A 13,529-nucleotide genomic window follows, 5' to 3' on the forward strand; every position below is an offset into this window, starting at 1 on the left:
ATCCTTTTCACATGTGCTGCTGGCAAACGTGGTGTTTCACATAGAATCATAGAATTGCAGAGGTCTAATGGTCTTAGTGGACCACAAGCTGAACATGAGTCAACCGTCTGATGGCATCCAGCATGGAATGTGTCCCTCCGTTTTTCAGCATTTTTAGTAGTCTATAGCAGTCTCTGCTCTTTTTGCCTTCCCTGGGAGGAAGGTGGAGTGGATGTCTGAAACTCAATGTCAAACTGAAACTCAATCCAGATAAGACTGAGGCAGTTAGTGGGTGGTGCCCTAGACCAGATGGGTGGGAGATGGCCTGCTCTTAAAAAAAATTAAATTGGTTTTACATAAAGTTATACACGATACCTGTAACCTTTCCAAAACATAAACAGTAACAAGGTTCTTTCAGACCTTCCACCACATGGGTTCCAGTTCTGAAGATGTTATCTTTTCCCTTTTTCCTGCATCTTTTACCATTATCCATCACTTATGTAACCATAGTAACCAAAGTTCAGTTCACATTGCAAGTCTCCTTGTATCCCTGCCCATGATTTTAACTGTCTACAGTGGTCTTTCAAGTAAACAATAAAATTATTCCAGTCTTTTAAAAATACTTGTTCTTCCTGGTTTCTGATCTTTCCCCTTAGTCTCGCCATTTCTGCGCATTCCATCAGTTTGGTCTGCCGCTCTTCTTTAGTCGGTACTTCACCTTCTTTCCATCTCTGGGCCAAAAACATTCTGCTGTCGTTGCATATGTAAACAGTCTCTTATTTTCTCTGGTAATTCATCACATATTATATTATAACAGAAAAGCCTCTGGTTTTCTGACAAAGGGTGAGGGGAGAGACTCCATCAGGCAAGGCCTCCTTCCACCTGCCTTGCCCCACCCTCTGCTTCTCAATGTGTATTGTATTGTTTTGTGTACTGTGGCTTGCCGTTGTTTTATTGATTACACTGGTCAACAACAAATTTGTTGTCTGCGTTTTTTCAGCTGATTTAGGATGAATCTGATGCACTGAATCCAAAAATCACATTGGTTTTGCTCAATCAGGTCAAGTTTTTGAGCTATGGCCACATGTCGTTTTTTTACGTTTTTGTTCACATGTACGCTTGTGTGGAGCATTTTAGAAGAAGTTGCTGGGGGTAAAATGCCATGTCGAATAATTGTTTTGATTGGAAATGATTATTTTAATGACAAGAAGTATTCAGGTCCAATAGTTCTGGGTGATTATGTCGAAAAGGGATCAGTTTGAAGTCATAAAGCCTCGAAATCTACCATAAATTGGTGCGGCAAAGCATAAAGTTGGGGGATCAAAACCCCTGGCTCACTCGAGTACATTGAAGGAGAACTATGAAGGGGTGAAGTATGTGCTGGAGAAAATTGGTTATGATCAGCATAAGTGGTTTATTTGTGTTGACCTGAAGATGGTGAACTGTTGGGACAACAGTCTGGCTCCACCAAGTTCCCATGTTTTCTGTGCATGTGGGATAGTAGGGACCGTGCTCAGCATTACACGAAGAAGGACTGGCCTGTGCGGGAGGAATTGGTGCCTTGCAGAAAAAGGAACGTCATCAACAACCCTCTGGTGGACAGAGACAGAATACTCTTCCCACCGCTGCACACCAAGCTCGGCTTAATCAAGCAGTTCACCAAGACCCTGGACAAGGATGGTGACTGCTTCACTTACTTGTGCCAGGCTTTTCCAGGATTGACCATGGAGAAGTTGAAAGCTGGCATCTTTGACGGTCCTCAGATCCGTCAGCTCATCAGAGATCCAGAGTTCGGAAACTCAATGAACGAAGTGGAACTGGAAGCGTGGAAGGCATTTGTTCTGGTAGTGAAGAACCTTCTTGGCAACAATAAGGCCAGAAACTACGCAGAACTTGTCAACAACATGCTGACTGCTTTCAGAAACCTGGGCTGCAACATGAGCGTCAAGATGCACTACCTATTTTCACATATGGACCTGAGAACCTGGGTTCAATGAGTGACGAGCAGGGGGAGAGATTCCATCAGGACATGAAAGAGATGGAGACCAGGTATCAGGGTCGCTGGGACGCAGTCATGATGGCTGACTACTGTTGGACTCTGAAGAGAGACCTCCCTGCCGCTGAGCATTCCTGGAGTTCCAAGAAACGGAAGTTCAAGCCCTGAAGTTTGTAAAATGGTGAAGCAACATGCAATTTACATGTACTTACCTTTATCAATGTCCACCAATCAGTTTACAGTAATCGATGTTTCTATCAGGTCATCAATATATGTTGTTGGAAAAAAGATTTTTTTCTCTTAAAAATATATTTAGGATTATATGTGTTGACAAAAATCAGCTGATAATGCCACAAAAATGTAATCGATTTTGTCACAAAATCTGATTTTTTTCAAATCAACATGGCACAAAAACCTGACCTGATGGAGAGAAACGGATGCCATTTCCTGATTCAGCAGTGCAAAAATACCCTAAATCAGTTGTAGAAATCTAGACAACATTCAAAAAGTAAAAAATTGTTGCCCAGTGTTATACTTTAGATATTATTGTATCTGTTGAGTGGATTTCTGTTTAACTTTTATATGTTATTATTATGTTATACTATTCTAAGTAATGGTTGAATGTTGCTATTTTGATGTAGGCTGCCTATTTTAAAGTTATGTTTTGTATTGCATTAGATTGTTAGAAGATGTACATTTTCTGTTTCTTCAGCTTGTAAACCGCCTTGAGTATTGTAAGATAGAAAGACAGTATACAAATTAAAATTGATGATCATAGAATCATAGAATCATAGAGTTGGAAGAGACCACAAGGGCCATAGTGTCCAACCCCCTGCCAAGCAGGAAAGACCATCAGAGCACTCCTGACATATGGTTGTCAAGCCTCTGCTTAAAGACCTCCAAAGAAGGAGACTCCACCACACTCCTTGATGATGTTGGTGATGACAAAACTTTTCTTAAACGCTTTCTTTAATTCAGTATATATCATTTCCCAGAACGCTTTTACCACTCCACAGGACCACCACATATGATAAAAGGTACCTTCTTTCCTTTTACATTTCCAGCACAAATTTGAGCTGGTTCTATACATTTGTGCAATTTTACTCAGTGTTAGGTACCAACAGTACATCATTTTCATATAGGTTTCTTTCAACAGAACCGCAAGCCGTAAACTTCATATCCTCATTCCATAACTTTTCCCATGATAAAAATTGTATATTATAACCAAAGTCATTGATTTAACTTCATCATTTTTAGTATACCGTTCTAGGGAGATGGCCTGCTCTTGATGGGGTTACACTTCCTCTGAAGGAGCAGCTTCATAGCTTGGGGGTCTTCCTGGATCCTTTCCTGTCGCTCCAGGCTCAGGTGGCCTCCGTGGCCCAGAGCGCCTTCCATCAGCTTCGGCTGGTGGCCCAACTACGCCCCAGTCTGGACAGGGATCACCTAACTACTGCTGTTTATGCTCTGGCAACCTCAAGGTTAGATTACTGCAATGCGTTACACGTTGGGCTGCCTCTGAAGACGGTTCGGAAACTTCAGCTGGTGCAGAATTCAGTGGCCAGGTTGCTCACCGGAGCAAGACGGTTTGAACATATTGCACCAATCCTGGTCCGACTGCACTGGCTGCCCATTCAGTGTGCTGGTTTTGACCTATTAAGCCTTAAATGGGTCAGAACCACAGTTCCTCAAGGACCGCCTCTCTCCATATGAACCTATCAGGACCCTGAGATCATCTGAGGCCCTTCTTTGTGTCCCTCCTCCTTGAGAGGTCCGGAGGGTGGCAGCACAGGAACGGGGCCTTCTCTGCAGTGGCTCCCCATGTGAAGAATGCTCTCCCCAGGGAAGTTCCCCCAAGCGCCTTCGATATACACCTTTAGGCACCAGGCAAAAATGTTCCTTTTTCACCAGGCCTTTGGTTGATTTGATTGACATCCTATGGCCTTTTAAAATGTGTTTGGGGGGGAGGGTTTATCGGGTGGTGGTTGTTTTTATTTTGATTATTCTGCGGTTTTATATTCTGGTTTTATTTTGTGAATTGCCCTGAAAGCCTGCAGGCATAGGGTGGTATATAAATTTAATTCAGTGGTACCTCGGGTTACATACGCTTCAGGTGAGAGAGACTTTCCTCTGGAAACTCCCAAAAGGCTCCCAACATGAGGGAGAGTATCCCCAAATTCTCTACTAATTGCTCATCATTTTTGGGAAAACATTCAGTGAGTTAGATCTGATACCCCCAAAGATTTTGCCTCTGCCATTTCTTTTCCAACGCTTCCCCCCATTCTCTGTTTGAATCCTATTTCAGGCAAAGTATCTGTTTGCAGAAATGGGCCCTGATTCCTGTGAGGCAGAGAAGACTCCATTGGACACTAGAGGGAGGCTGCTGGGTAAGGAGGAAGGAGTTTTTTTTTCCTCATTCTGTGGATTTTGAAACTAATTTGTGGGTTGTGTTCATCTTTTGAGGGGAGGCTGAAAGCCCCAAGGGGGGGGGAGAGTTGTATTTTGACTCTACTAAAATTTGAAATGAGTACAAATGTCTAAATGCACTTTGCAAGAAAGACTTTTTCTAAGGTCCATCTGTAGCCTGAAATGCGCTGCTGAAGCTCTGAGAGACGCAGGAGCTGATGGCTTCCCTTTGACTTTTGTCTCTCGCAGGTGACCGAAGGATGCCCCCCAGACCTCCTCATCCATCTTTTCATGGTAGTGGAGGAGAAGCAGCAACTGTGGAAACAGATCAGGTATTGTGATCAGGAGCTTTGTGGGGAAAGAATCAGGGAGCCTCTGGGCCCATTAAAATGCACAATAAAAGAATTCCATAAAAACATTATAATAAGCATACATAATTAAAATATGTAGGAAAATAATCCCATTGAAACAACACAACAATTAGCACACAAAAAACAACCGAGCAATGTATAGTAGATAATCTTTATGCTGTCTAAGTGGCGGACCTTTTCCTTTTCCTTTTAGGGTCCTCTGTGTTTTAAAGATGTAGCTGTGTATTTTACAGAGGAGGAGTGGGCGTTGCTGGATCCTGACCAGAGAGCTCTGCATAAGGAAGTCATGGAGGAGAATCGTAGGATCGTGGACTCTCTCAGTAAGGCTTCCTGCTGGATCATAGTATCTGTTTTGAAATCCAATACATATCTGTATGTGAGGAATTTTCAATATTTTGATGAAGCACAATAGCACCACCACCAACATCTGGGATTCTAATTCCCTCACAGCTCACCTTGAATGGAGAGCTATCTACCATTTGGTCTGACAATATTCTTCCTCCACATATGGCTTCTTAAACCATGTTCATGCTGTTCTTCACAGTGGTGAGGGAAGTTAAAATAGCTTTTGTCAGGTTTTTTGTCTCTGCTTCTCTTGGCTTTTGGTTGACCAAAGTGACAACTGACTTTGCAGATGGCAGAGATTCCATGATTGTGCCAATCATAATCTATCCTGGAAGGTGCTAGGCTCTGGTCCCCATCAGTGTGTATGCTAATGAGCATCAACAAAGGCAGTAAAGCTTGTAGTAAGGGTATTGTTCAATAATTTGGGGCTCCATTTCTTCCTGAGGTTCTAATCCATTTCTCTCTTTGATGCAGGTGGTGATGGATTGGAAATCATGAGCAATGGAGACCATTACAAAATTGACACAGGAGAAACCTCCTATTCCACATCCCATGAAATAAATCCCATTGGGAAGAATCACTATCAGTGCTTGGAATGTAGAAAGACTTTTAGTCGGAAGGATAGTCTCACATCCCATCAAAGAACACACAGTGGGGAAAAACCCCATCAATGCTTGGAATGTGGAAATAGTTTCAGTCAGAGGTGCAATCTGGTGTCGCATCAGAAAATTCATACAAGGGAGAGACCATATCAGTGCTTGGAATGTGGAAAGAGCTTCAGTCACAGCTTCAATCTCACTCTCCATCAAAGAATACATACAGGAGAAAAACCATATCAGTGCATGGAATGTGGAAAGAGCTTCAGGCAAAGTTCTAACCTCATGGCCCATCAAAGAATTCATACAAGGGAGAAACCATATGAGTGCTTGGAATGTGGAGTGAGCTTCTGTCAAAAGGCTAAACTCACATCTCATCAAATAATTCATAAAGGGGAGAAACCATATCAGTGCTTGGAATGTGAAAAGAGCTTCAGTCGGAGGTCCCATCTCACTTCCCATCAGAAAATTCATACAAGTAAGAAACCCTATCAGTGCTTGGAATGTGAAAAGAGCTTCTGTCAAAGGGCTAAGCTCACTTCTCATCAAAGAATTCATACAGGGGAGAAACCATATGAATGCTTGGAATGTGGAAAGAGATTCACCCATAAGGAAAGTCTTGCATCCCATCAAAGAATTCATACAGGAGAGAAACCATATCAGTGCTTGGAATGTGGAAAGAGATTCACCCATAAGGAAAGTCTCACTTCCCATCTAAGAATTCACACAGGGGAGAAACCATATCAGTGCTTGGAATGTGGAAAGAGATTCACCTATAAGAACAGTCTCACTTCCCATCAAAGAATTCATACAGGGGAGAAACCTTATCAGTGCTTTGAATGTGGAAAGAACTTCAGTCAGAAAGCCAAGCTCACAGCTCATCTAAGTGTTCATACAGGAGAGAAACCATATCAGTGCCCCGAATGTGGAAAGGGCTTCAATCGCAGCTCCAATCTCAGTTGCCATCTAAGAACTCACAGCGGGGAGAAACCCCATAAGTGCTTAGAGTGTGGAAAAAGCTTCAGTCACAGCAGCTCTCTCTTTTTCCATCAAAGAATTCATACAGGGGAGAAACCATATCCATGCCTGGAATGTGGAAAGTGCTTCACTAGGAAGGAACGTCTCACTTCCCATCAAATAACTCACAGCGGGGAGAAACCCCATAAATGCCTTGAATGTGGGAAAGGCTTCATTCAGAAGGCTAAGCTCACAGCCCATCAAAGAATTCATACGGGGGAGAAACCTTATGAATGCTTGGAATGTGGAAAGAGCTTTGGTCAGAGGGCTAAGCTCACAGCCCACCAAATAATTCATACAGGAGAGAAACCTTATAACTGCTTGGAATGTGGAAAGAGCTTCAGTCAGAAAGCTAAGCTCATGGCTCATCAAGGAATTCATACAGGAGAGAAACCATATCAGTGCTTAGAATGTAGGAAGAGCTTCAGTCAGAAATCTAAGCTCACAACCCATCAAAGGATTCATACAGGAGAGAAACCGTATAAGTGCTTAGAATGTGGGAAGAGCTTCATTTGGAGGGCCACACTCACTTCCCATCAAAGAATTCATACAGGGGAGAAACCGTATAAGTGCTTGGAATGCGGAAATTGCTTCAGTAGGAAGGAACATCTTATTTCCCATCAAAGAATTCACAGTGAGGAAAGACCATATCAGTGCTTGGAATGTGGAAAGAGCTTCAAATGGAAAAAAAGTCTCAGTTTCCATCAAGGAACTCACAGCAGGGAGAATCATAATATTTGAACATGACTATCACATGTTCACACATGGCTATCACACTTTGAATTTCCAGGCTAAACATATGCAAATCCCTCAAACGTTCCTCATAAGGAACCTCTGGGATTAAAAATAATATTTATACCCCACCCATCTGACTGGGTTTCCCCAACTACTCTTGGTAGCTTACAGCATATATAAATCATAGTAAAATATCAAACATTAAAGACTTCCCAATGTCTTCTAAAAGTTATGTAGTTCTTTATCTCCTTGAGATCTGAAGGCAGGGCGTTCCACAGGGTTGGCACCACTACCAAGAAAGCGTTCTGCCAGGTTCCCTGTAATTTCCCTCTTGCTGTGAGGGAACCAGCAGAAGACCCTCAGAGGAGGACCTCAGTCAACATGCTCTATGTGCTTGATATCTGGTTGGAGAATTCAGGATTGGCTCCTTCAGGAACAGCCAACAGTTTATTCCATTCTCCACCAGTGTAGTCCGGAATGTTGTCTTCTCCACCAGTAGCATGACACCAGAAGTCGTTGTGCTGTTGAACGATCTGTCTTGGATGTGGGAGCCCAGGGTGATGTTGAGCAAGAGCCTTGGATCCCTGTTGAATGTAAGACAGCTTGCCAGTGCGCCAGCGGTCTCAGGTGATCTTGCACCCAAAGGTGGGAGCTGAGGAGATCATCTTCATTGGATCATAGAACAGTAGAATTGTAAGGGACCCCAAGGAGCATCCAGTCCAATCCCTTGAAATGCAGGAATAGACAATAGACTCAGCAGGCAGGAGGGTGTTTTAAAGAAGGTACCAGTGCAGAGGAGCCTGAGAACATCAGAAGGGCCCCCGCTGTTTCCACATTGGCCAACCAGGTGTCCACCATGGTTTATGAGAGGGGCTGGATCAATGGCAATACTTGCAGCTGCAACATGTTTTAACATCTTTATTTGGACCAGCAGCTTTTACAGAATCTAAGACACCTGAGATATTAGAACAATTGGCTAAATCCTTTGAGACTAAAAAGCAAGGGATTGTTTTCTATAGATACCTGGTTTCAGTCATTCAATTTGACATACAAAACCTGAGAAACGAACAGAATAAAGAACTGGAGGTTCCTGTCTCACCCCGTCAGTGGGACAAAGTTTTAACTTCGGTAGCTCATATTTCATTAGATTATGAATCATGTCTTATACAACAAAAAATAATGTTTATAATTTATTGGATGCAATGTATGACACTTGCACATTTTGGGAGGAAAGTATTATGATGTATAAATACTACTTTGGGGGCAGGGAATTGAAATTGTCGGGATAATATTACCCTGGGACACGGGTGGCGCTGTGGGTTAAACCACAGAGCCTAGGACTTGACAATCAGAAGGTCAGCGGTTCGAATCCCCGAGACGGGGTGAGCTCCCGTTGCTCAGTCCCTGCTCCTGCCAACCTAGTAGTTCAAAAGCACGTCAAAGTGCAAGTAGATAAATAGGTACCACTCCGGCGGGAAGGTAAACGGCGTTTCCGTGTGCTGCTCTGGTTCGCCAGAAACGGCTTAGTCATGCTGGCCACATGACCCGGAAGCTGTACGCCGGCACCCTCGGCCAATAAAGCGAGATGAGCACTGCAACCCCAGAGTCGGCCACGACTGGACCCAACGGTCAGGGGTCCCTTTACCTTTACTAATATTACCCTAAACCACATACCAACAACTATATGTGGACAACTCATGCCCTTCCTTCTGCTGAAAGACTGAAATTGTTTCTAATGTAAAATGTGGATATTTAATTAGACATTAGATATAACTTTTGACTTTGTTCTAACTGTTCCAGTAGTAATTGCATTTAACCTTCCGATAGAATGCATCAGTGAATGATTCCTCTGTGTCTGCATTTTGTAACCCTTGTGCTTTCTTCCTATGCTGTGTGAACATTGCATGGGCTTCTAGGAGGGAAATGGATGTTTTGCCAAAGAGTTATGTGTGGAGTTAGCATCTGGGGAAGAACTATCTGGGGAAGAGCCAGTGTGGTGTAGTGGTTAAGAGCGGTAGTCTCCTAATCTGGGGAACCGGGTTCGCGTCTCCGCTCCTCCACATGCAGCTGCTGGGTGACCTTGGGCCAGTCACACTTCTTTGAAGTCTCTCAGCCCCACTCACCTCACGGAGTGTTTGTTGTGGGGGAGGAAGGGAAAGGAGAATGTTAGCCACTTTGAGACTCCTGAAGGGGAGTGAAAGGCGGGATATCAAATCCAAACTCTTCTTCTTCTTCTATTATTTCTCCTGGAATCTGTGTGAGGCCCAGAGAGAGGAGAGAAAATTCTGGTCCTCGTCCCTTCTCACTGATGGCCTGGTTGCTAAGAAATCTGTCCGATGAGTTGTAAGTTAAGACCTAACAGACCGGGAGTATGCTAGATAAATAAGGGAATTATATCAGTATAGAGTCAAGCGTGTTTACATCCCATGACCTGCAATCTTTCCAATGTGTGTAGTAGGATGTTTTGATGTTTATGGTCCTGTATTTTATGACTCTCTGTGTGCTGTGTTTGAAACTCTTGCCTGAGCTTTGTTCTGATGTGCCTCATGGCAGTCCTCTTCTTCACTGGCAGTACGACTAAAACAGAAGAAGAAGAAGAGTTTGGATTTGATATCCCGCCTTTCACTCCCTTTAAGGAGTCTCAAAGCGGCTAACATTCTCCTTTCCCTTCCTCCCCCACTACAAACACTCTGTGAGGTGAGTGGGGCTGAGAGACTTCAAAGAAGTCTGACTAGCCCAAGGTCACCCAGCAGCTGCATGTGGAGGAGCGGAGATGCGAACCCGGTTCCCCAGATTACGAGACTACCGCTCTTAACCACTACACCACACTGGCTCTAAAACAACCATGTTCTAGTCTATATTTGCCTGTGGCAAATATAATATCTTGAAGGCATTTATAAAAATAACCGGTCTACTTATTTACCCCTTTATTGTATTGTATCGTGTTTTCAAGCAGTTCATTTTGCTTTGTTTAGACCTTTCTCCACCTTTTTAACTTCATTTCTCTACCGAAACCTTCAATAAAGTATCAGTATTAAAGGGGGGGATTCATAAAAGAAAAAGTGCCACCCAAAGGTACATCTAAGGAAACCGTTGTGGCTGCATAAGGAGCTTACAGATGAGCTGAGAGTTAAGAAGGGCATGTATAAGAAATGGAAGAACGGTGGGCAAAAAAGTGGGACCCCTGGCCCCCCCTCCCTCAGCAGACCCAAGACTAGTTCTTCTCCCTCCAAGAGAATAAACATAAACCAGGCAGCCACTACATGGGCAAAACCTGTCCCTTTGCCTGGGCACCTGGCTCCTGCAGCCCCAGAGAACAGCATGTACCCAGCCCCCTTCCCTACCTCCTTTGGGGGGCTCCCTGAAAGCGCCCCCCCCCCATTGCTCAGAATAGTTGGGAAACCCTCTTCCACCAGCCCGCTCCACCCATGCTACAATTCACGTACCCAGCAGTGCTTTCCCCAGGTGTTAAATCGCTGGCATCCTGGCCCCAGAGTGCCAGGCAAGAAGCCACCTCAAAGATATAAGTTATGTCACAACCTGGGAGGGTTTTCCAGCAGTTTGCCCCTATCCCTCCCCTGACCTCCACCTCACACCCCTTAAGTAAAAACAAAAGGAAATATATACATGATCCTGTTTCTCAGCCAAGTTGAGCACAGTGGTACCTTGGTTTAAGAACAGTTAATTTGTGAACAACTTGAATTAAGAACACTGCAAACCTGGAAGTAGGTTTCGATTTGTGAATCAAAGGTACCACTGTACACTCTCTTGATTTTGAGTACACGATTGGTTTTATATGACTGTCTAAAGTTTTCCCATTGAGCCAGCACATAGATACATTTATCAGTGAATTGTTACATTTGGGAATGTGCAGCGGAGGCCCTTTTGAATAGCGATAGGAAAAAACTGTGTGATGAAGTGTTTTGTGGGGACATTTGCAGGAGTGATTGTGTTGATTTTGGTAGGGGGGTGTATGATGTCCGTTGGAGGGGCAACACCCCCCACCTTTCTATAAATTCTGGTAACACTACCGATTAAACAACATGAAGTGTTGGTCTATGGATGAACGTGGGGTGGGGGGCGTTTTTCCAAAATGAAGATATTGTCATTAAATTTAAACTTGGATCAACCCAACTGAGCCATATGCTGACGGGGCTTAGCATGTTTTCTGGAGGCTTTGCTTTTTCCTCCACATGATGCTCTAGTGTGGGTGCACTTAGTTATGCCAAAATCTCGGGGGAGAAATGTTCAGTTTCTGTTAATTGATTCTCATGGGAAACTTGCAGATTCTGGCTTCACACAATTAACTCAAGGCAGTGTCAATTTACTCTTGGCAGAAAGCCCAGGTCTGCTTGACCTAGAAACTACTTACTCTGATTGGTTAACGACCAGCACTCAACTCTGTTATCTAGGATTGCTAGCACAGTTTGGTGTGAGGTGTGTTAGGAGTTAGAAGTGCTGTGTATGGTAGAGAGAGAGAGAGAGAAAGAAAGGATTTATTTTGCTTTGTTTTGTATGCAGAAACTCTGCTGGTTTTATTTTTCCTTTTAATAAATCCTGTAAATAGTTATTCTGAGTCTAGCTGACTAGTCATTTCCACCTCAACTAGCTTCCTCGCTGTGCAGGAAAACTCTGCTACGTTTGGGCTAAAGCCAATAGGGCTATGCCTGACACTTCAAAGTTCCATGAAGAAAGCCTCTGCAAATTCCAACAGGCTCCATGTGTATCCCGAGGCTTAATTCCACCCCCACCCCCAAGTTTGACACTTTATGTGACTGTTGTTCCGATTGTTAAGCCTTTTTACTATGATTACTACAACATTTGTTTCATTATTTCAGATGTCACAGGAAGGGGGTGGTGGCGCAAAACACAAGTCTCTTGATGGCTGAAGTATGGACAAGAAGCCCAGGTATGCTTCTGTGGGGAGGGCATTCCCCCAGTTGAGGAACTGCCTCCAGGATGGCCTCCACCCAAAACTCTGAGGGTGGGGAAACTACTAAGAGGCCCTGTTGCCAACCTGGCTGTTCCTGCCTAGGTGCACAGCCTTACATTTGTCCCTACTGCAATTCATTTTGTTGGCTTGCACCCAGTTGTCCAATCTGTTAAGGTCATTTTGAATCCTGATTCTGTCTTCTTCGGCATCAACTATCCCTCCCAGATTGGTACCGTCTGCATATTGGATGAGCATCCTCTCCAATTCCTTTCTCCAAAAAATCCCATTAAAACAACACAACAAATGATCCACATCCTCTACGCCTAGTGGGGGTTTTTAATGCGGATGCCCACAAGGATCCTGAGCAGTTTGCAAAATGACAGAAGGAGCTCTGCTTGGCTTCGGGCCCCGGAAAGAGAGCTGAACTTGGGGCTTCCTCCCTCCATCTCACTGCAGATGGGGACAGCAGTCACAAAAGTAAAAAACGCTTTTCTCTTGGGAGAAAAGCGACGACAAACCTCGACAGCATCTTAAAAAGCAGAGACATCACCTTGCCAACAATGGACTGTATAGTTAAAGCTCTGGTTTTCCCAGTAGTGATGTATGGAAGTGAGAGCTGGACCATCAAGAAGGCTGATTGCCGAAGAATTGATGCCTTTGAATTCTGGTGCTGGAGGAGACTCTTGAGAGTCCCATGGACTGCAAGAAGATCCAACCTCTCCATTCTGAAGGAAATCAGCCCTGAGTGCTCACTGGAAGGACAGATCGTGAAGCTGAGGCTCCAAGACTTTGGCCACCTCATGAGAAGAGAAGACTCCCTGGAAAAGACCCTGATGTTGGGAAAGATGGAGGGCGCAAGGAGAAGGGGAAAACAGAGGACGAGATGGTGGGACAGTGTTCTCGAAGCTGCCAGCATGAGGAGGCAGCGGAAGACAGGAGGGCCTGGCGTGCTCTGGTCCAGGGGGTCACGAAGAGGCGGGCTAAACACCCCCCACCCTCCATCTCCAGGCGGAGCTCCGGACCCCGCCATCTTCTCTTCTTCCAAAGCGCAACAGGTTCTCCTCCGCCCGTCATCTCTCGCCCGCGCGCCTCCCTCCCGTAATCCTTGGGCGCCTCCCTCCCTGCCAATAGGCGTGCGCGGCTTCGGAGGC

At 44.5% G+C, this 13,529-nt stretch overlaps 1 protein-coding gene and 2 long non-coding RNA genes across 8 annotated transcripts in view; 1 reads left to right on the plus strand and 2 right to left on the minus strand.

Annotated features, from left to right (window-relative positions):
• The window catches only part of LOC308474520 (uncharacterized protein), an 88,341-nt gene extending 79,052 nt beyond the window's left edge, over positions 1-9,289 (plus strand). For 5 of the 6 annotated variants that reach the window (XM_081000924.1, XM_081000925.1, XM_081000923.1 and 2 more), the window contains 2 exons: positions 4,946-5,072; positions 5,572-9,289. In XM_081000924.1, the coding sequence (XP_080857050.1) occupies positions 4,946-5,072; positions 5,572-7,451 (2,007 nt within the window). In that variant the 3' untranslated portion in view covers positions 7,452-9,289. Of the gene's footprint in view, positions 1-4,280; positions 4,363-4,630; positions 4,714-4,945; positions 5,073-5,571 lie in introns of all 6 variants that reach the window. The other variant, XM_081000926.1, reaches the window with a different exon arrangement.
• Positions 1-13,440, minus strand: part of LOC308474700 — a 44,904-nt gene extending 31,464 nt beyond the window's left edge. The window contains exon 1 of the long non-coding RNA XR_013984866.1: positions 13,367-13,440. This is a non-coding gene — a long non-coding RNA (uncharacterized lncRNA). The remainder of the gene's footprint in view (positions 1-13,366) is intronic.
• Positions 2,927-13,226, minus strand: LOC308474771. The gene is made up of 2 exons (XR_013984946.1): positions 12,897-13,226; positions 2,927-3,016 (listed from the first exon to the last, which is right to left on the minus strand). It is a non-coding gene; the product is annotated as an uncharacterized lncRNA (long non-coding RNA).
• Positions 13,441-13,529: the final 89 nt, after the last annotated feature.

The sequence above is a fragment of the Podarcis pityusensis genome (assembly GCF_964106645.2).
Source record: "Podarcis pityusensis genome assembly, chromosome: 3".
In the NCBI taxonomy this organism is placed as follows: Eukaryota; Metazoa; Chordata; class Lepidosauria; order Squamata; family Lacertidae; genus Podarcis; species Podarcis pityusensis.